The sequence below is a fragment of the Oncorhynchus mykiss genome, chromosome 3 (assembly GCF_057628025.1).
Source record: "Oncorhynchus mykiss isolate SJ-2025 chromosome 3, ASM5762802v1, whole genome shotgun sequence".
Lineage (NCBI taxonomy): Eukaryota > Metazoa > Chordata > Actinopteri > Salmoniformes > Salmonidae > Oncorhynchus > Oncorhynchus mykiss.
In genome coordinates this window covers 54,718,540-54,739,981 of record NC_143024.1, presented here as the reverse complement: position 1 = coordinate 54,739,981, position 21,442 = coordinate 54,718,540, and the positions used below count along the sequence as shown (strand labels likewise).

The 21,442-nt window shown below is 39.9% G+C and overlaps 1 protein-coding gene and 1 long non-coding RNA gene across 4 annotated transcripts in view; both read left to right on the top strand.

Moving 5' to 3' along the window:
- Positions 1–21,442, top strand: part of LOC149984610 (uncharacterized) — a 755,830-nt gene that overhangs the window by 173,470 nt on the left and 560,918 nt on the right. The window lies entirely within an intron of this gene.
- The window catches only part of LOC110519987 (G protein-coupled receptor 39), a 56,826-nt gene continuing 45,987 nt past the window's right edge, over positions 10,604–21,442 (top strand). For both annotated transcript variants that reach the window (XM_090229563.1, XM_090229564.1), the window contains exons 1-2: positions 10,604–10,892; positions 11,091–11,945. In XM_090229563.1, coding sequence (XP_090085689.1) covers positions 11,156–11,945 — 790 coding nt within the window. In that variant the 5' untranslated portion in view covers positions 10,604–10,892; positions 11,091–11,155. The remainder of the gene's footprint in view (positions 10,893–11,090; positions 11,946–21,442) is intronic.

Genomic DNA, 21,442 nt, shown 5'->3' with positions numbered 1-21,442 from the left:
AACATCATGCTTTGGGGCTGTTTATCTGCAAAGGGACCAGGACGACTGATCCGTGTAAAGGAAAGAATGAATGGGGCCAATGGGGTATTGTGAGATTTTGAGTGAAAACCTCCCATCAGCAAGGGCATTGAAGATGAAATGTGGCTAGGTCTTTCAGCATGACAATTATTCCAAACACACCGCCCGGGCAACGAAGGAGTGGCTTCGTAAGAAGCATTTCAAGGTCCTGGAGTGGCCTAGCCAATCTCCAGATCTCAACCCCATAGAAAATCTTTGGAGGGAGTTGAAAGTCCGTGTTGCCCAGCAACAGCCCCAAAACATCACTCCTCTAGAGGAGATCTGCATGGAGGAATGGGCCAAAATACCAGCAACAGTGTGTGAAAACCTTGTGAAGACTTACAGAAAACGTTTCACCTCTGTCATTGCCAACAAAGGGTATATAACAAAGTATTGAGAAAAACTTTTGTTATTGACCAAATAATTATTTTCCACCATAATTTGCAAATAAACTCATTTAAAATCCTACAATATGATTTTCTGGATTTGTTTCCCTAATTTTGTCTGTCATAGTTGGTGTACCTATGATGAAAATTACAGGCCTATAATCCTATATGGCACTCTATAAATTAAACCACTTATAAGAAAAATGATTGCACTATAATATGCATTAAACATTTACATTAAATTAAGCAAAACTGCACATGCATACAATATTTTTCTGCTTGCTGTATTGTTACAATGTTAATACACCTGCTTTTGTATTCAAATTGTGACTAGTTTGCATCCCCGCTGTACAGCTCAAGTCACCCTACCATGCTGTCTCGTAGGGTTGTGACGGCTATGTCTTGGAGTGCTGCTTTTGGGGTTTGGATGAAGGGTGTAGATCCACCAGCCATGATGTCTGGGAATACACAGTATGACAGACAGTTAAAGAGATTTAATACAGATTCATTCAACCACCACCTTCCAACTTCTAATCATATTTTTTACTCTCAATCTCTACTCCTCATATTTCTGATCATCATGCTTAAACCAAACACACTCACGGTTAGAAACTGTGTTTCTTCTCTCACCAATGTGATTTTTGGAGATGGGTGTGGTTCCACTAGCCATGATGTCTGGGAACACACAATATGACAGACAGTTCGAGAAAGTGAATAGGGATTCATTCAACCACCACCTTTCATCTTTCCTACTCCCAATCTCTACTCCTCATTCTGGTCATCATGCATAAACCAAACACACAGACACCCTTTGAAGTTGTGTGCCTCATTCTCTCCCTCTTTAGGTTTTTCACCTCGTGGAGCAAACCTGGCAACTCTGAAAATATAGAACATAATGTGCTATCATTACACTTGCATGTAATATGCATTCAACTATCAATTGGTAGACACTACAACTGCACCTACTCACAGATACAACTGAACCTAATCACAGTATCACAGTTTGCAAACGACACAACAGTGGTAGGCCTGATCAACGACGAGACAGCCTATAAGGCGGAAGTCAGAGACCTGGCCGGGTGGTGCCAGAATAACAACCTATCCCTCAACGTCACCAAGACTAAGGAGATGATTGTGGACTACAGGAAAATGAGGACCGAGCACTCCCCCATTCTCATCGACGGGGCTGTAGTGGAGCAGGTTGAGAGCTTCAAATTCCTTGGTGTCCACATCAACAACAAACTAGATTGGTCCAAACACAAAGACAGTCGTGAAAAGGGCACGACAAAGCCTATTCCCCCTCATGAAACTAAAAACATTTGGCATGGGTCCTGAGATCCTCAAAAGGTTCTACAGCTGCAACATCGAGAGCATGTTGCATCTCTGCCTGGTACAACAATGGCTCGGCCACTGCCGTACAAGGCACTTCAGAGGGCAGTGTGTACGGCCCAGTACGTCACTGGGGCTAAGCTGCCTGCCATCCAGGACCTCTACACCAGGCGGTGTCAGAGGAAGGCCCTAAAAATTGTCAAAGACCCCAGCCACCCCAGTCATAGACTGTTCTCTCTACTACCGCATGGCAAGCGGTACCGGAGTGCCAAGTGTAAGACAAAAAGGCTTCTCAACAGTCTTTACCCCCAAGCCATAATACTCCTGAACAGGTAATCAAATGGCTACCCGTACTATTTGCAATGTGTGCCCCCACCCCCCAACCCTCTTTTTACTCTGCTGCTACTCTCTGTTCATCATATATGCATAGTCACTTTAACCATATGTACATACTACATCAATCAGCCTGACTAACCGGTGTCTGTAGGTAGCCTCGCTACTTTTATAGCCTCACTACTGTATATAGCCTGCCTTTTTATTTTTTTTATTTTTATTTTTTACCTACCTATTTTTCACCAACTACCTTTTTTGCACTATTGGTTAGAGCCTGTAAGTAAGCATTTCACTGTAAGGTGTTGTATTCTGTTGTATTCAGCGCACATGACGAATCAACTTTGATTTGACATCTATGGATACAGTGCCTTGCGAAAGTATTCGGCCCCCTTGAACTTTGCGACCTTTTGCCACATTTCAGGCTTCAAACATAAAGATATAAAACTGTATTTTTTTGTGAAGAATCAACAACAAGTGGGACACAATCATGAAGTGGAACGACATTTATTGGATATTTCAAACTTTTTTTAACAAATCAAAAACTGAAAAATTGGCCGTGCAAAATTATTCAGCCCCTTTACTTTCAGTGCAGCAAACTCTCTCCAGAAGTTCAGTGAGGATCTCTGAATGATCCAATGTTGACCTAAATGACTAATGATGATAAATACAATCCACCTGTGTGTAATCAAGTCTCCGTATAAATGCACCTGCACTGTGATAGTCTCAGAGGTCAGTTAAAAGCGCAGAGAGCATCATGAAGAACAAGGAACACACCAGGCAGGTCCGAGATACTGTTGTGAAGAAGTTTAAAGCCGGATTTGGATACAAAAAGATTTCCCAAGCGTTAAACATCCCAAGGAGCACTGTGCAAGCGATAATATTGAAATGGAAGGAGTATCAGACCACTGCAAATCTACCAAGACCTGGCCGTCCCTCTAAACTTTCAGCTCATACAAGGAGAAGACTGATCAGAGATGCAGCCAAGAGGCCCATGATCACTCTGGATGATCTGCAGAGATCTACAGCTGAGGTGGGAGACTGTCCATAGGACAACAATCAGTCGTATATTGCACAATCTGGCCTTTATGGAAGAGTGGCAAGAAGAAAGCCATTTCTTAAAGATATCCATAAAAAGTGTCGTTTAAAGTTTGCCACAAGCCACCTGGGAGACACACCAAACATGTGGAAGAAGGTGCTCTGGTCAGATGAAACCAAAATTGAACTTTTTGGCAACAATGCAAAACGTTATGTTTGGCGTAAAAGCAACACAGCTCATCACCCTGAACACACCATCCCCACTGTCAAACATGGTGGTGGCAGCATCATTGTTTGGGCCTGCTTTTCTTCAGCAGGGACAGGGAAGATGGTTAAAATTGATGGGAAGATGGATGGAGCCAAATACAGGACCATTCTGGAAGAACCTGATGGAGTCTGCAAAAGACCTGAGACTGGGACGGAGATTTGTCTTCCAACAAGACAATGATCCAAAACATAAAGCAAAATCTACAATGGAATGGTTCAAAAATAAACATATCCAGGTGTTAGAATGGCCAAGTCAAAGTCCAGACCTGAATCCAATCGAGAATCTGTGGAAAGAACTGAAAACTGCTGTTCACAAATGCTCTCCATCCAACCTCACTGAGCTCGAGCTGTTTTGCAAGGAGGAATGGGAAAACATTTCAGTCTCTCGATGTGCAAAACTGATAGAGACATACCCCAAGCGACTTACAGCTGTAATCGCAGCAAAAGGTGGCGCTACAAAGTATTAACTTAAAGGGGCTGAATAATTTTGCACTGACAATTTTTCAGTTTTTGACTTGTTAAAAAAGTTTGAAATATCCAATAAATGTCGTTCCACTTCATGATTGTGTCCCACTTGTTGTTGATTGTTCACAAAAAAATACAGTTTTATATCTTTATGTTTGAAGCCTGAAATGTGGAAAAAGGTCGCAAAGTTCAAGGGGGCCGAATACTTTCGCAAGGCACTGTATATACCAAACTAAACCTGGACTTGCATGCAGGGTGAGAATATTCTGTGGGAGCATCCACAGGAATGCTTACCTTCAATCACAGAGAGAGATTGTCTGAGTGCTGCATTTTCTCTTTTGAGCTCACTTATTTGAAAGTTTTCATGGTTAGCTATATTTGCATATTCTGTTTTGCAACTAAGGTGAGGTCCTCACTCTCTGTGTCACTTTGAGGTCTGGCCTGGAAGGACAAAGATTCTTTGTAAAGCTTACAAATTTAGACATGAATAGGCAACATATAGATATTTTAAAGACCAGCAATTTACACTATTTGTGGTGTTTTTTAGTCTCAATGATTGGAGATGTTTCAGACAATTATTAACCACAGAAATATATTTTTTAAATGTATTTGGTTGTGTTGAAGAGAAATCAGATTTTTATGACACAAAGTGTTATGCTAATATTAGTGATTAGTATTAAGTAGATGAGACAGGGTTAAATTCACCTTTAATGCATCAACTTTATGCATCAGCAGCTAGTAAGCTAGCAGCTAGTAAGCCGGTGGATCGGCCTGCCGAACAGCTAACTAGCCAGTGGTTAGCATGCTACCTACACATACTAGTGTACTTAAGTGATAACTAGCTCCTTAGCTAGCTAACGTTAGCTACATTAGTTGTTATTGTTATAACCAATGTCTTGGCGGTATAACTTTTGATAACATTAACGATTAATAACATTAACCATATATTAATGTATATTAATTGATAACATTAACCATAAATTGTTAGCTAGCTACGTTATACTGTGTCATTATCTGGGTAATGTTAGCTAGCTAGTTAGCTTACCATCCAGAGCCATGACAAACGCGGGATATCTCTTCCCCGCACGCTGCCAATTAACAATACATTCTTTCAAATTGTATTGGAAATTTTCCAGTACATATGTGTCCATTATACATTTCAGAGAAGTCAGCAGGATGTGTGCACTCCATATGTGTGTCTGGGTTATTAGACACCATTAGACATGCACCTGTCTGGGTACTGGACATGACTGTTTATTTCTGTACTAGTGCTATGGCCTAATATTTACTGTTGCTGTGGTTACACATATTGGGAACTTTCCAGAACATGTGTGGTCAGCAGAATAAGTGCACTCTGTATGTGTAAATAGGTCATTAGGCACCATTAGACATGCACCTGTCTTGGGAGTGAACATGTCTATTTATTTTTTGTTTAATTGCTATGGCTCTAAAGCTTCCATGCCCTAATGTGAAACCAAACTAAAATTAGCACAAGGCTAAAAGATAACGGTGGCTAAATGTCAGAGGGGATGATTCATTAACATAAAGAGGAGTTACTATGTGTGTGACATAAGGATGAAACCTGTATAAAAAGTGTGTGCCAAGGCTAGAAAGGCAGTTGTTTCCATGAACCAGCTCGGCTTATATTACTCTGTAATAACAGTCCATTTGAACTCACAGGCTCCGGTATTTGAAAAATATTATTGACTGAATATTTCCACGACGATTGTCGCACGTCCCATCAAACTCTTCAATATTTTCCACTGGAACAATTTCTGATGTCCCATCTTTTTTTTAAATCCACAATTTTTGGTGACATTTTGCTTCTGCTGCAAAGTGCAAACTGTGAGTAAACCGGTTTTTTTTGTTTGCTCGCGCCTAGTTTTTTTTATTTAGCCCATGCGCACAATTTAGTTATGTAGAGCTTGGCGCCTTTTATGCTCTGCCGGCACGTTCTTTTTATTGCTAGCTACGGAATCCGTTTCATTAGCAGTTGACATAATGCAAGCAGTTTTCAACAATTAGTTAATTTGCTTACCCTTGTAAGAAATGCCTCCAGTCCGAGTGATAAGGGGACCATATAAAAAAATGGATGCGTGATGAAAACTTTTCTTTGACAGACCAGGTCAAGCAGGAATATTAAGGTATTGTTGTTGTTATATTGCCTTAGCTAGGTGTGATCTCTAGAAAACTAGATTTATTTTTTATGTAGCTACAACCATATTACTGCTTGGGGTGTTCAATTGCTTAGCTATGCTGTTACTGGTATGTATACACTAGCTGTATATCTGCTAGCTAGATACAGTAACTAGTTAACTTGTTAGCTAGATGGTACATTGTCAGTGTTTGTATTCAGTGTCTAGTTTCCAGCTAACGTTAGCTACTTACAAACCCCAATCAACATGGCTCTGATTATTTAGAGTTTAATGAGGATTTAGTCGCGTGTCAGGTACTTTGGCGACACTACCCTGTGTAGGGTGCCGTCTTTCGGATGGGACGTTAAACGGGTGTCCTGACTCAAAGGTCATTAAAGATCCCATGGCACTTATCGTAAGATGAGTTAAATTTCCTATCCGGCCCTCAAACCATCACAGTCACCGGCGCCGATGAACTGACTCCGGCGCCGACAGAGATGGCCTCGCTTCGCGTTCCTAGCGAAACTATGCATTTTAAAAATATATATTTTTTACCCCTTTTTCTCCCCATTTTCGTGGTATCCAATTGTTGTAGTAGCTACTATCTTGTCTCATTGCTACAACTCCCGTACGGGCTCGGGAGAGACGAAGGCTGAATGTCATGCGTCCTCCGATACACAACCCAACCAGCCGTACTGCTTCTTAACACAGCGCGCCTCCAACCCGGACGACGCTAGGCCAATTGTGCGTCGCCCCACGGACCTCCCGGTCGAGGCCGGTTACGACAGAGCCTGGGCGCGAACCCAGGGACTCTGATGGCACAGCTGGCGCTGCAGTACAGCGCCCTTAATCACTGCGCCACCCGGGAGGCCCAGTTTTTTGTTTTTTTACGTGTTATTACGTGTTATTTCTTACATTGGTACCCCAGGTCCGTGGGTACCCCAGGTCATCCCCAGGCCATCACTTATTATATTGTATTGTACATGTGGTTAACATGTTCAGTGGAATAGATTTTTTTTTAAAAATTTTAAATACATTAACATGAATATTACTTGTCTGTTTTTTACTAAGATAAATATTGGTTGGCTTTCTTTTTTTGCTTGCAGGAAATGTTTTTTCTTGGATAATATTCATCACTTCAATTAGAATACTATAACAAACCCGACAGGAATAGCCTGTAGGAATTCTTTCAATAACGTCAGTGGAATTATATGGAAAATAATACAGGAACGCTATTTAAATTAAGAATACTATAGAGATGCTGCATAACATTTATACTATTGAAATCTTATTGGATATTTTGAAGTCATTATAGGTCAAAAATACATACTATAGAGACTCCTATAATCATTCTACATTATTTTCATAGCTTATAGTATGCTATGATATTATTTTGCTAACAATAGGGTATTATAAAAAACGTACAGTTTCTTATAGGAATGCTATAGTGCTTTTTTAAGATACCTTTTTTTTGCCATCTACTTTACTATTTTTATCTTAACATCTAAACCTATTTCAATAACATCACAAAAAAAGTTAAAGCTGGTTAAAAGCTGAAAAAGCCATGAAATTCAAATTAGCACCACAGACCTAACTGTGCACTACCAAGACTTTCCAGCACACAGCTTCAAAACCTGCCACTTTTCTGTAGCTATGTTGGTCTACTGTGCTTCAAACAACATGTACTCACCACAGGGCCGAGTGGTACACTACGAAGCAAGCTAGATTTACTTATAAAGCTAACCAGCTTCAGTTAGCTAAACATTCCAGCTCAGGCCTCATCCATACTACGCAGGTGGATATTGCTCGTCTGCCTGCTGGTAACCCTAGCAAGCTTGTACCTGCACGTGCTTCTCGCACATGGCGAGTCAAACGCCAAACTCTTCTTTGAGACAATGCTGGAACATCAATCCATAGGCGGGTGAGTGTCACATTTTAATTTGTGCTGAAGTCAAAATAAAAGTTATTTTGGGAGTTCAGCGGGCTTTGATGTGAAATAGGCTTTTAGAAGTGCCGTCTTTATTTGATTATTTATCGTTAATGTCGTCTTTGGTGTGCTTATCAATACACAAGCAGCTTTTTTCCCACTCCGAACTATATGCAATCATTGTATTTAGTTATCCAAAAGTTTTACTGTGTGTGAAGTTTCAAATGTATTCTGTCATTACTACATTTGTAATGTGATAGGTGTTTTAACATTACTATTTTTTAACACAAAAACATTCAAGAAAATATTTTATCAGTCGTCTTCCTCAAATGAAGGGGATGATGACGCAATCTTTGCGAGAGGGAGGGAGTCTGATTTCATTTTTCCTCAATTCTAGGCTCAGACACTTCATTCAGGATCGTTCTGAAGGATTTGTTACCATAGAAATGTACCTGGCTTAAAGGTGAGCCACTTTCGTGGTACTGGTTATCCTGAGTTGAACTCAGAGTTGACCAAAGTTCTCCTCAAACATGATTTGTAGTGTAGGGCTCAGGTTACCTAGGATTTGTTAGCTAAGGTTGGCTCACACTTTATAATTTTGTTCTGTATCTCTGTTATTGGTCAAAGAACTACCTACAAAAGACCCAAGGCTAAACGACTTCTGGTTTACAGTTCAGACGTTGTGTTGTATTCAGTGAATCCTCTTCCGCTCCGCTCCCTGATTAGGTTGGAAGATAGCAGTATGTTCATGGTCGTTCATTTGGCCAGATAGTGTTTTTAATTCGGCCTGAGAAGGCCAAAGGCCAAATCAGGGGAGCAGATCTCCACCTAACACCATCTCTTAACAGTTGTATACATTTTTCAGACTTCTCTATGGCCTACACAATTGAATTGTACAATGGTTTTCCATCCTGAAAGACTAATATAATTGTTTCTTTATTTAACTAGGCAAGTCAGTTAAGAACAAATTCTTATTTTCAATTATGGCCTTGGAACAGTGGGTTAACTGCTTTGTTCAGGGGCAGAACAGCAGATTTTTACATTGGGGATTTGATCTTGCAACCTTCCGGCTACTAGTCCAACACTCTAACCACTAGGCTACCTGCCTCCCCAAATAATAGTGATAGTATGAGTGTTGTTTTTAGTATAGTATGTACAGTGTAATCTATTGTACATCATTGCATTGACCCACCATAAGCTATTATCAATTTATGTCCAAGAAATCCTGCCAAAAACATTTGAGAGACCTTTTAAGACCAACTTACGAGTCAGAAACTGGTACAGAGGAAAAACAATAGATCAACTCTTGTATTGTATGATCTTTGGTGTTTATGACAACACTAATTAGAAACCACATTCCTGTTTATAGAATGTATATTTCTACTAGCTACAAAAGATGAACACAGAAGGTAGCAGTGAAATTACATCAGCAGATTGTCTTGAATATATGGCTTCCAAATACATTTCTGGTTTGGATCCAATCTGTCTAGTCATTGAAGATAATTGCAGTTACATGGACAAATTCCATATCCAAATTCAGCTGGCATGAATTGTAGTAATGGAATTGGACCATAATTGTGAAAGGCTCATGAGAGGATAAAGCTCTCACCTATCCTCATAAGCTGACATTGGGAAATGTCATACCTGTCTCTCTGTGTTCTGCCCATTGTACTATTGTACATTACTTGCAGAGATACATTTCTTTCGTGATTCATCATGCACTCAGTTCAGCTGTTTTGTCAAACGCACGTCAGCATCTCGTCTTATACAACATTCAAATATCAGTTTTACAGAGACATTTACAATCAGGGCAATTACAGAACATAATGATAGATCATTAGGAAAATATAAAAGGGATGAAAATGAAGAGGTAGGGTAATTATTGTAAACAAACCAAATTGATTTAGCTAGCTTCGCTGTTGAGAGTGCACCTGTCTGACAACGCTTTGTCATGCAGATAGGCCTGGGTTATCATGCTTTATCTGCCTGAGAGCTTTTGAGGATACCGAGATTGGCACTCAACCAATCAAGTCTGCTCTAATCAGATTTGTAAAACCTGCTTTATAACTTTACCCACCTCAAATTGTTGTGGAATATGCTTATGTGAAATCAGAGCGAATTGCAGGCCAAGTTTTCATAGAATGGATACAGTCACTTTTCCTGTCTTAAATCAGTGTATTAGTATTTGTTTGATTTACTTCCTGTCTGGAGCCAGCTCATTGTTAATGTCAAATGATATGCACTTGATACGGCCTCAATAGAAAATGTGTGCACTTTAATTCAGTCATGTCTGGCTAATTTCAATACAACTTCCTCCATTCAAACTTTTGAACTTCCATGTACCGGTATGTCTTTTGTTACATTCATCCTACACAGTGAAGTTATTTCACCACTTCTGTTTTCTTAGAAAGCATGTGGAAGAGTTTCAGAGTATACAAATTACTTTGACATAGGCTTATTTACACAAATTAAAACTAAGAATAGTGTTTGAATAAATGTGCCATGTAGCAAAGTTACATTTTTTAGTTCTGGCAAGTATTATATTAATCCAAATGGGAGTTGATAATATTCGGGAAGGGCCACACCTCTGTAAGACTAAAGTGATGTGTAGTAACCCTTGGTCCCGCCTACACACAATCACCCTTGTCCCTGAAGTTTAGCCAGAGTTCATACTGCACTTGAGTAGTGATAACAGAACAGGGCCGTGCTCTCTCTCTCCCTTGCTCTGAAGTTTAATTTTTAACTCGTAGGAGAGAGGAGATAGGAGAAAATCAGTGCCTGCTGTCAGGGTGCAGCTTGAAGCATGGCACAAGCAAAGGAGTAAATCCAATACTTTCTGGATGAAGAACTGTACGGACGGTCGATGGTACAAAACTCAGACTTCAGGCCAGTAATGGATAGTCTTGCCACGCTGAGCCGTGTGTTTCAAAGAAGCTAAAACGAGGAAGAAAGTTTCTGGTATGTCTAATAGGATCCTAATATTCTTCTGTGATATGGCTTATCTGGGCAACAAAGAGGTCAAACAAAGAGGTGTTAAGTTAATCTACTTTTAGAGTTAACCACGGTTTTGGACGAGGGTGTCAGAAATATATTATTTTATCTCTGAAAAATATATCTCTCCCTGGCTGTTTGGATTTCCTCTGGGCTCTATTACAGACTCTGCCCTGCTGAACTGATACGCTAGGAAAAAATCTATATCTGGAAATCGAAACTCAGTAACCATGAATGAGGGGGAGGCCGAGATAGCCGAGGAGAAAGACTGGAAGGAGCTGGAGCCCAACTATGCCATCAAAGTCTTCCTCACTGTCCTGTACAGCCTCATCCTGCTCACAGGCATCGTGGGTAATGGAATCACCATTCGGGTGACACAGGTGCTGCGGCAGAATGGCTACCTGCAAAAGTATGTGACGGACCACATGGTGAGCCTGGCATGTTCCGACCTTTTGGTCCTCCTCATAGGAATGCCCGTAGAGCTCTACAGTGCCACGTGGTTCCCCTTTACCTCAGCCTCGGGTGACGCTTCCTGCAAGATCTACAACTTCCTGTTCGAGGCCTGCAGTTACGCCACCATCTTGAATGTGGCGACGCTCAGCTTTGAACGCTACATTGCCATTTGCCACCCGTTCCGCTTCAAGGCCCTGGGCAGAGAGCGAACAACGGGAAGTCTCATCGCTCTCGCCTGGGTCACGTCCGTGTTCGTAGCCCTCCCGCTGCTGTTCGTCACAGGAATGGAGGGCTATGTCCCAGAGCGAGCCATCATGCCCGTCCAGAACCTGACGTTCTGCACCAACCTGAGAAACCAGTGGGGAATGTACAGGGCCAGTATCTTTGTGGCGTTCATTGTGTACATGGTGGTGCTGGTCAGCGTGGGGGTCATGTGTCGGGCCATGATCCTGGTCCTTCAGAAAACCATGGGGCCCATAGGAAGAGGGGTCAACGGAGTTGAGGACAAGTCAAAACACGAGAGTGCCAGGGTCAAAGCCGCCAAGAAGCAAACCATCCTTTTTCTAGGTAAGTTCACACTTTTACATTCTACCTAAAATATCCAATTGCAATTTTGAAAGGATGATGATACATTTTGTTTAGCCAACTTGTGGCCACAATGTGTGTGTGTCCGTGTGCATGTTTGTGTTACACAGGGCGTGTACACCATTGGATTCCAACTGGTAGACAGTGTAGCTGTTGTGACAGGACCGCCGGAAAATGTGTAGCAATTTTGATTTAGGTTAATAAAATATATTGTCGCAAAGAGTTAAAAAGATGGCCAAAGTGTTGTTTTTTATTTCTTTGCCTCATGATTTGTCAACTCACAACTCGAGCGCAATTTCTCTGTCCTTCACATTGGAGTGCTTCACGTCGAAGTGCTGCTGCAAGCTCTTTGCTGTGTCTTGACCAATCAGATTCACGGAAATCACAGGTCGTGCATGCTGGACGCAACGCACAAATCTCAAGGCGCTCTCTTCACTTTCCTCCGGCATTGGGTATTTCGTCAAGATGACGACCTAAGCACGCAAACTTCAAAGAGCTAGTTAGCGAAGTCTCAATTTATTTTTACAACCTGAACTTCACTCAATTCAAAATACTGTAAATATAAAATATGTATTAGTCACTATACTGTTGGTTACTGACCTAGAAGAGAATGTCAATGTCAACATTTTCCTCAGGATCCGGTCCTCTGAAAGCTAGTGTCAAAGGAGCTAGCAACAACCATTGCAACAACGCTAAGGCTACAGAGCAAAAGCATCTGACCACTACTATGTCCTGGCTACCCCCTCCTCATCAGGACCAAAAGACAGATGCAGGGATTCCTCTCACGTTTCTCCCATTAAAGACCACAACTCAAAGATAAAGGCAAACCCGGGGAAGGAGATGAAAATGATCCAAAAGTACACAAGATTTCAAATGCAACATTACTTGGAGATAACATGCTTAAAGACAGGTTCGATAAGCAAGACAAAACACTTGAGGACATTAACTCTCAAATCAAACAGAACAATCTCATGATCACGAAAGCATCTAAGGCGTTTGAATTCAATGCTGCTGAGATAAAAGAAAGCAAAACGAAAAGTGCTTACCTGGAAAAGAAGGCCTCATTGCTCCTGAAAGACAACAAGGAGGTAAAGACCAACCCTATAGAATTAGAGTACTATAAAAGTAGATGGAACCTCTGCATCAACGGAATGAAGAAACATTTTGTCAGCACAAGTTTGCATTTGGTTTACATTCAAACTTGGGCTGACCAGGCTACCTACCTTTTTCAATCTAAAAGTATTAACTGGAATTAATCTATAAAAACAATAGCTGACATAGACTGTAAGTCAATTTCTTTTTAGGCCTACAGTTGCATATGTCAGGACTACACTATGCCAATCTGCATAAAGCAAGCTCTGTTAGTTCTATTGTCCAATCATGTTGCTTTCTCTGTGTCTGTATAGGAAACCCCCTAGTCCTTTTAAAAAATATATATAAGTACTGTTGCTGCAGTTTGACAGTTTTTTCATCCTCTCCAAGGCCAGGAGTTTTCTCAAATCCATGTAACCTGATAAGAAAAACTCTGGTTCTATCATAGCCCATTTTAAACCTTTTTACAACAGATTAGTCACGCCATACTATATAATGTCCATAGTTTTACCTGCATAGGTTACCAGATCAGGAAAAACGATGGGCCCCAGACTGTTTTTTTTTCACAACACCACTCTGGGACCTGTGATGCCACCTCTGTGTTGAGTCTGTCTACCTCCTCATGCCTTTTGCACACAATGTATATAGACTATTTTTTTCTTTCTACTGTGTTATTGACTTGTTTATTGTTTACTCCATGTGTAACTCTGTGTTGTTGTCTGTTCACACTGCTATGCTTTATCTTGGCCAGGTCGCAGTTGTAAATGAGAACTTGTTCTCAACTAGCCTACCTGGTTAAATAAAGGTGAAATAAAAAAATAAAATAAAAAATTACTTAACAGTGGAAATGCCGCTCTCGGACCCAAGCTCTGATTGACTCCACGACACCATTTTTAAATGTTATGGCCCTTCAAAGGATTGATTTCACGCATACGTCTTCTGTTTGGGGTGGTCTGTGCCATTACTGTCCACAGAGAATCTCAAGGGAACTCACATGAAGAACTCGCCTGTAGTTGGCCATGTTATATTGATGTCACGTGGATAGAAAGAAATACCACACAACATTGAAGTGTGTATACACATTAAGTATGCAGAGTTATTTCTTCATTAGTTCTGGACCGTATTATTGTATTTTCTCATGTCTCGAATGAATGTAAAGTCCTCGTGTGCTGGAAGCAGGAAGCCTTGTTTACTATACATTTGTTGACAGAGACATTGGTCTAGAATTGGAGGCCTGTAATCCATCTTGACATTGACTATAATTATTATTTTGTGTAGCTGCGTGCAGACAAGTCGACATGCACATGTGAAGTGTTTGCTCTAAATTGGTTACAGGGTTTCCTGGCAATAGTTTATCCCAACAGCAAATAATACCACATGGCAAAGAGTATCGGAAGTCAACGTGAATATAATGTATTGTTAGGTTCTAAATTAACCTTGTAGAATTTCACAGACAATTAGTAAAGCTTAAACCAAGTTTATTCACCCATTGGGTCATACAGCGGCATAAGACATATTCACACAAGCACTGATATTTTATCCTTTCTCCTATACTGAGTCTCCTCCTACACATCTGAAAAGACAATGCATCTCTTTTGCTCGACAGAACTTTAGTGATATCTGTTCTTCCTCACCTCATCTGACCTGACTCACTCCTCCCCAACTTACGGCTGTCATGTTGACTTGTACCAGAGTGTCTCTTCTCCTCCCATAGGATCCTTGATGGCTAACAATAATATATCCGGACAGAATGTAAACGTTATACATTCCCCTCTCTGCCTCAGTGAGCTGAATAAGTATATTTCAGATTTTCAGAACCCAACAGTATGATATATTAAGATTAAAATTACTCTATTAATGGTACAGTAGATCTCACTGGGGGTACTTGTGTTATCAAATTGAAAATGGGCAGATTTACTTCAATTTGGCACTTGATAATGTAAACTGAGAGAATGTGTAACCTCATCTCTCCTCAATACTGCACTCTGCTCCTCTCAACCACCTACTTGAACCTTTCACTGTATACATATTAATATTTAGGACACAGATATACCCTTGCATTTTTACATTTCTGTGTGTCATCTATTATATATTAAATATAATTATATCATATATATCATATATTATTCATCTAAATCAACAGTTATATAAGTGATATAAATTTGCAGAATGTCCAGTTGTAAAATATAGGCCTACAGTAGCATATACGCTAACCATATCATGTACGCTTAGAAACCAGGCATATGCTAAATCATCATTGGATTCGCCTTAGAAATGTGTAGCTTCTTTAGTTACTTTGTTCTAGGAAAGGCTTCTCCATTCCTAAATACCATCACAGCCCTTTCAAACAACAACAATCTCCACAATTGGTTATGCCATCGTGGCTTCCATTTCACTACTAGACCAGTGATCACTACTTGAAGGTACAACAGCTCACTGAGCAGTGCTTAAAGAGCTGTCCTTCAACTGATTGCAAGGTAGGAATATCAGTGCCTGGCTGGTCTGCTGCCACTTGGCAAGTGGCACTTTGAAAGGGATTCATATGTAATTATGTGTATTTGTTTTCAGAGCGGTGTGGTTGTATTCAGCAGCTAGTGTTGCAACATAGCATCCTTGAGTTTGTGTTGCAAATCAGAATGAAATAATTTTAATACATTTAATTTGTATAACACTTCATTACAGTGATATCTCAATGCTCTACATAGACAAAAATGTAAGTAATGATTTAAAGAAATGACATAAAATATATAAATATAAATGCAACATGTCATGAGCTGAAATAAAAGATCACAGAAATGTTCCATACACACAGAGCTTATTTCTCCCAGATGTTGTGCACAAATTTGTTTACATCCCTGTTAGTGAACATTTCTCCTTTGCCAAGATAATCCATCCACCTGACAGGCGTGGCATATCAAGAAGCTGATTAAACAGGATGACCATTACACAGGTGCAACTTGTGCTGGGGACAATAAAAGGTGCCATTTTGTCACACAACACAAGAAATTGGCAGTATGTCCAACCGGTCTCGCAACTGCAGACCATGTATAACCACGCCAGCCCAGGACATCCACATCCGGCTTCTTCCCCTGCGGAATCATCTGAGACCAGCCACCCAGAAAGCGGATGAAACTGGTTTGCACAACCAAGTTTTTTTCTACACAAACTGTCAGAAACCATCTCAGGGAAGCTCATTGTCCTCACCAGGGTCTTGACCTGACTGCAGTTTGGCGTCGTAATCAACTTTAGTGGGCAAATTCTCACCGTTTATGGCCACTGGCACACTGGAAAAGTGTGCTCCTCACAGATCAATCCCGTTTTCAACTGTACCAGGCAGATGGCAGACAGCATCTATGGCGTTGTGTGGGCGAGTGGTTTGCTGATGTCAACATTGTAAACAGAGTGCCCCATGGTGGCGGTGGGGTTATAGTATGGGCAGGCATAAGCTAAGGACAATGAACACAATAACATTTTATCAATGGCATTTTGAATGCACAGAGATACCGTGACGAGATCCTGAGACCCATTGTCGTGCCATTCATCCGCTGCCATGAAATCATTTTTCAGCATGATAATGTCGCAAGGATCTGTACACAATTCCTGGAAGCTGAAAATGTCCCAGTTCTTCCATGGCCTGCATACTCATCAGACATGTCACCCATTGAGTATGTTTGGAATGCTCTGGATCGACGTTTACGACAGCGTGTTCCAGTTCCCGTCAATATCCAGCAAATTTGCACAGCCATTGAAGAGGAGTGGGACAACATTCCACAGGCCACAATCAACAGCCTGATCAACTCTATGCGAAGGAGATGTGTCACGCTGCATGGAGCAAATGCTGGTCACATAAGATACTGTTTTTCTGATACCTTAAAAAAAAAGTAGGGGCATGTGTCCGTGACCAACAGATGCATATCTGTATTCCCAGTCATGTGAGATCCATAGATTAGGGTCTAATGAATTCATTTCAATTAACTGATTTCCTTATATGAACTGTATCTCAGTAAAATTGTGAAATTGTTGCATGTTGCTTGTATATTTTTGTTCAGTGTAAAAACGTTTAGAATCAAGACAGGAAATAGAAGTACAGTAGTAGAATAGGTGCTAAAAAGACTTAGGACTTAGGAGTAGGACTATAAGAAAGACAGTCTATATAAATATGTTGTAAGGCCCATTTTAAAAGTTCTGATTGATGGAGCAGCTCTCAGATGTTCAGGGAGAGCATTCCATAGGCGAGAGGGCAAGGGGGCAGAAGGCTTGGTCCCCCATAGTACGGAGACATGTCTTGGGGACGTGAAGCATTGGTGAGTTGCTCGAGCATAGTAAGGTTAAGTACATGTCTAGTGTCAAAATAAATTAACAGTGTCATGGAGAAAGTGCAATTTTGGGAAAAACTGTAAAGCAGTCCCTGGTTGACAATTGCTGGTCCTGGGTTCAAGTCCTAGTCTGGGCTACCTCCCGAATTTGCTGCAATATAAATTATGTAGATGTTCGTCAAACCCTCATTTTCCAGTCTAGTGTTCATTGTGTGAGATGATTTATCCTGTGTCATGCTTTGTACCATCTGCTCCCCCTTTTCATGACAAAGGGCTTGACTACGTATGGTTCCATTAGCATGACTGTAATTTAGCCAGTAGCTTCAGTAATTTATCAGCCTCCCGGTAAGGTGGGGCAGGAAGAATTCATCAGCAGGTCTAGAACAGTGTTTTTTTCACTAACTAATCTGAGAGATTAACTAATGCCATCAGCCTGATGATTTGAGTCTCAGAGGGCACAGTGTTACCATTTCTAGCTACTTACCTGTAACAAGGCGCTGTAGTATCAGGGTCAAAGACGAGACGTTTAAATTTGGTGTCCCAAGGCCATTCATTTAACATAAAAAGATAAATATGTAGAAATGTAATATTAAATCACTCAACACTTATCCTTCTTTTGACCCAGAAATGTTTGTGTTGCAAACTATTACATTAAGGGAGTTATTGACCTCTAAAGTGTCAAAATGTCCTTTTGGGTTAAAATTCTAATGACAGAAGTGTTTTTAAAAGGTAGAAGTTCATCCTAAAAATATAAATGAACACCTATGGCATAATTGTGCTAGTGTTTGCAACAATACATAGAATAATAGGTGACATACTGCATCTAAAAAAATATTTAAAAACTTGAATAGCCTTTGCCCAGACTTCTGCACTTCATCAATGTCAATCAATATAGCAAAGGTAAAATGCCATTTTCATGCACATCACATGAAGGTAATCATGTGACATCACAAATAATACCCATTGAAGACCCTCTATCAAAGTGATGAGGTGAGTAAATCTCTCTGAAATATTTGATGATTTCACCTTTTCACCCTCTAGTAACATCCACATGTCCTTCAGAACAACACAGAAAACATACTTTTAATGTTATTATTTTATAAAAAGCTATATTAAATATGAAAAGTAAGGATAATCTTTATAGGTCATTACTTTATATAGGTGACCAAGGAACTTCCTGTTAAATATGTTTATGTTTGAAATCCGTTGTTCAGTATCACACTTTTGTCCTTCAGCACATCAAAAGTTTCAATTGTTACAATTGGCTCATTCATCCCCCTCCTCTCCACTGTAACTATTCCCTAGGTCGATGCTGCAAATGAGAATGTGTTCTCAGTCAACTTACCTGGTAAAATAACAGATAAATTAAAAAATACAATTAAAAATGTTATACCACAATGTCTCCCATTATGCTGAATGACAGTAGCTTTGTTATCCCATGTTTTCACTAGTTTACAACATTTAATCATGCAATTCATAGTTACTTGTTGAATGAATACTGAATGTTAGCATTTCAAACAATTTTATGGCATTTTAACGTATTTCAAGGCACATTATCTTTATATTGTAGATGCCGTTGTCTAATAAGGAGAGGGCTGCACGGCACAGACAAAATTTAAGTTTAACTGACTGCACCAAGTTGAGCAGTGCCGAAACTTAAAAGACACACTTAAAGAACACGAGGTTGTAATCCACATGGACTTTTTAAGAAAATTATGCGTGTAAGCTGCATACAGAGGTTCAGGCTTTTCATTTTGGGGGCAGCCGTAAGCAGGCAACTGTACACACAAGTGTTGTGTACACATCACAGGAATGCCAATCCTATGTCTCCATTTCAGATTCCCTTCGGCATGACGAGCGTGCCGTGTGGGCTGTTCTGAAGCCCGTCTTCGATAATATGAAGGGAAAAAAACATCCCTGACCACACTATACTGCATGAGTGAAGGCCCCGTCACACAATATAGAAATGCAAATAATTTCTACCTACTGAGCACGGTGCCATTTCTCATGGGTTTCAAAAAGGTAACCTGGAATTTTTCTGAAAAGTCCCACGGAAAAGGTGCATCCGTTGGGTTTGGTGGTTCCGTGAAACGTTGTGCAGGTGAGTTTGTCAAAAAACGGCGGTGACCTCCAGAGCCCAAAGGAGCTCTTACACCATGTTGGAGAAAACGCAGTCATGTGTAAAGTACTTCTGGATTGCTAAAGATGAGATTAACCGATTTGATAAAGCCGTTCCAAATGATTTGCCAGCTGTCAAAGGAACCTTAAAAGTGCAATGCTCCAACAGAGGTGGACTTTCAGAAGCAAAATGTAGAAACAGAAGTCAGCCTATCCACAATGGTGAAACCACCAGAGGACTTAAACGGAAAGTTCGTAATAGTCAATTACGATTACCAGCCATTTGTCGGCCAAGTTTTGAAGGTTGTGGGAGAGGAGATGGAAATCAGTTGCAATGCAACAAGCAGCTGAAGTAAATAATTAATTTGCATGGCCCCAAGTTAAGGACATCACATACTACTTCAAGTCGGATGTCCAAGCAGTAATCTCCGAACCAGAGCTGTTTACTACAAAACAAAGGAATTCAATACTCTGCAACTCTGACTGGGGAAAGTTTACAGAGATTCATTAGTCCAAATTCCAAGTTATACACCAGTTAGGCTACAGAATACTACATAGCCCTACACAAGAAAATGACATACACAAGCGATCTAAAAATAAATCCATGTTTTAAAGATGTTATTGAATGATGAGTTCAGTTTGAGAACGTTGATGAGTTCCATTTGATGTTCAGACAATGGATTTGGTTAATATTCTGATGTTCAGAATACAGAAATGTTTTGTTTTGATGTTGGTGGGATCATTTTTTTATGCATTGTCTTTCAAATGCCTGATGTGACGTAATTTCATGATATTACTTTGAGAAAGATATCCACTGTTTCGTGATGATTTTAAGCAAAACTACAGTTTTTTTTCAGTTAAACTATGTTGCATAGTAAAACCCATGTTCTTTATGTGTGTGGTGTATAGGTCATCTCTCTCTCTCTCTCTCTCTCTCTCTCTCTCTCTCTCTCTCTCTCTCTCTCTCTCTCTCTCTCTCTCTCTCTCTCTCTCTCTCTCTCGCTCGTACGGAAGTGATCTAAGTTCAGCTAGCCTGCACATTTTAAACATCTTATGTTTATTTCACAGTTTTATATCTTAAAAAATAGCTAAAACTAGCTATTGCTAGTACTAATAATAGTTAATATGATAATTATTGTTATTGCTGAAGGAATCACATTTAATCAATATTAGTGGGCTGTTGTGATATGTGTCATTCAGGGTAACAACATAGTGTCATACCAGTATAACACCAGTATTTTATATTAAAATACAATAATTTTGTGTTGACTCAGAGACAAAAACAAATCTCAAAGGATGAAGTGAAAGATATTTTCATAGATTTTTTTCAGATAGTTTTTGTAAAACAAAATTGAGTTGTACCCATGACACGTCAAATGTGATATTCAAAATAAAATGTCATTTTTTTCTGGGTAGTTATATTTCTGCCAGTCCAAGCATGGATATATAACCTTGTGATTATGAAAAATGGGCATAAAATTACGATAAAAAAAACAACAGTGTTATACTGAATTACATTTTAATAGGGTACATTCATATGAATCACAGTAAAAATGTATGATTGGCTTTATTTTTGAATATAACTATATAAGGGCATAGGTGACACTCTGTTGAACATAAAACCAGCATTTTAGAGAATTGTAATTGCTGTTTTTTTTGTGTTTTTTTTACTTTGAAAACCTTATACGTCTTTGACCCATCAACATTCATCATGCTTTTACTGTATTAACACAAGACACATTGATGTAAAGTAGCACATTGATTTTAAGACTCGCATGCCCTTTTGAAACCTTATCCTAAACTTTGTAAACGTTGCTCTTTTGCACCCCAGTATCTCTACTTGCACATCATTATCTGCACATCTATCAATCCAGTGTTAATGCTAAATTGTAATTATTTCTCCACTATGGCCTATTTATTGCCTTACCTCGATCATTTTACCACATTTGCACA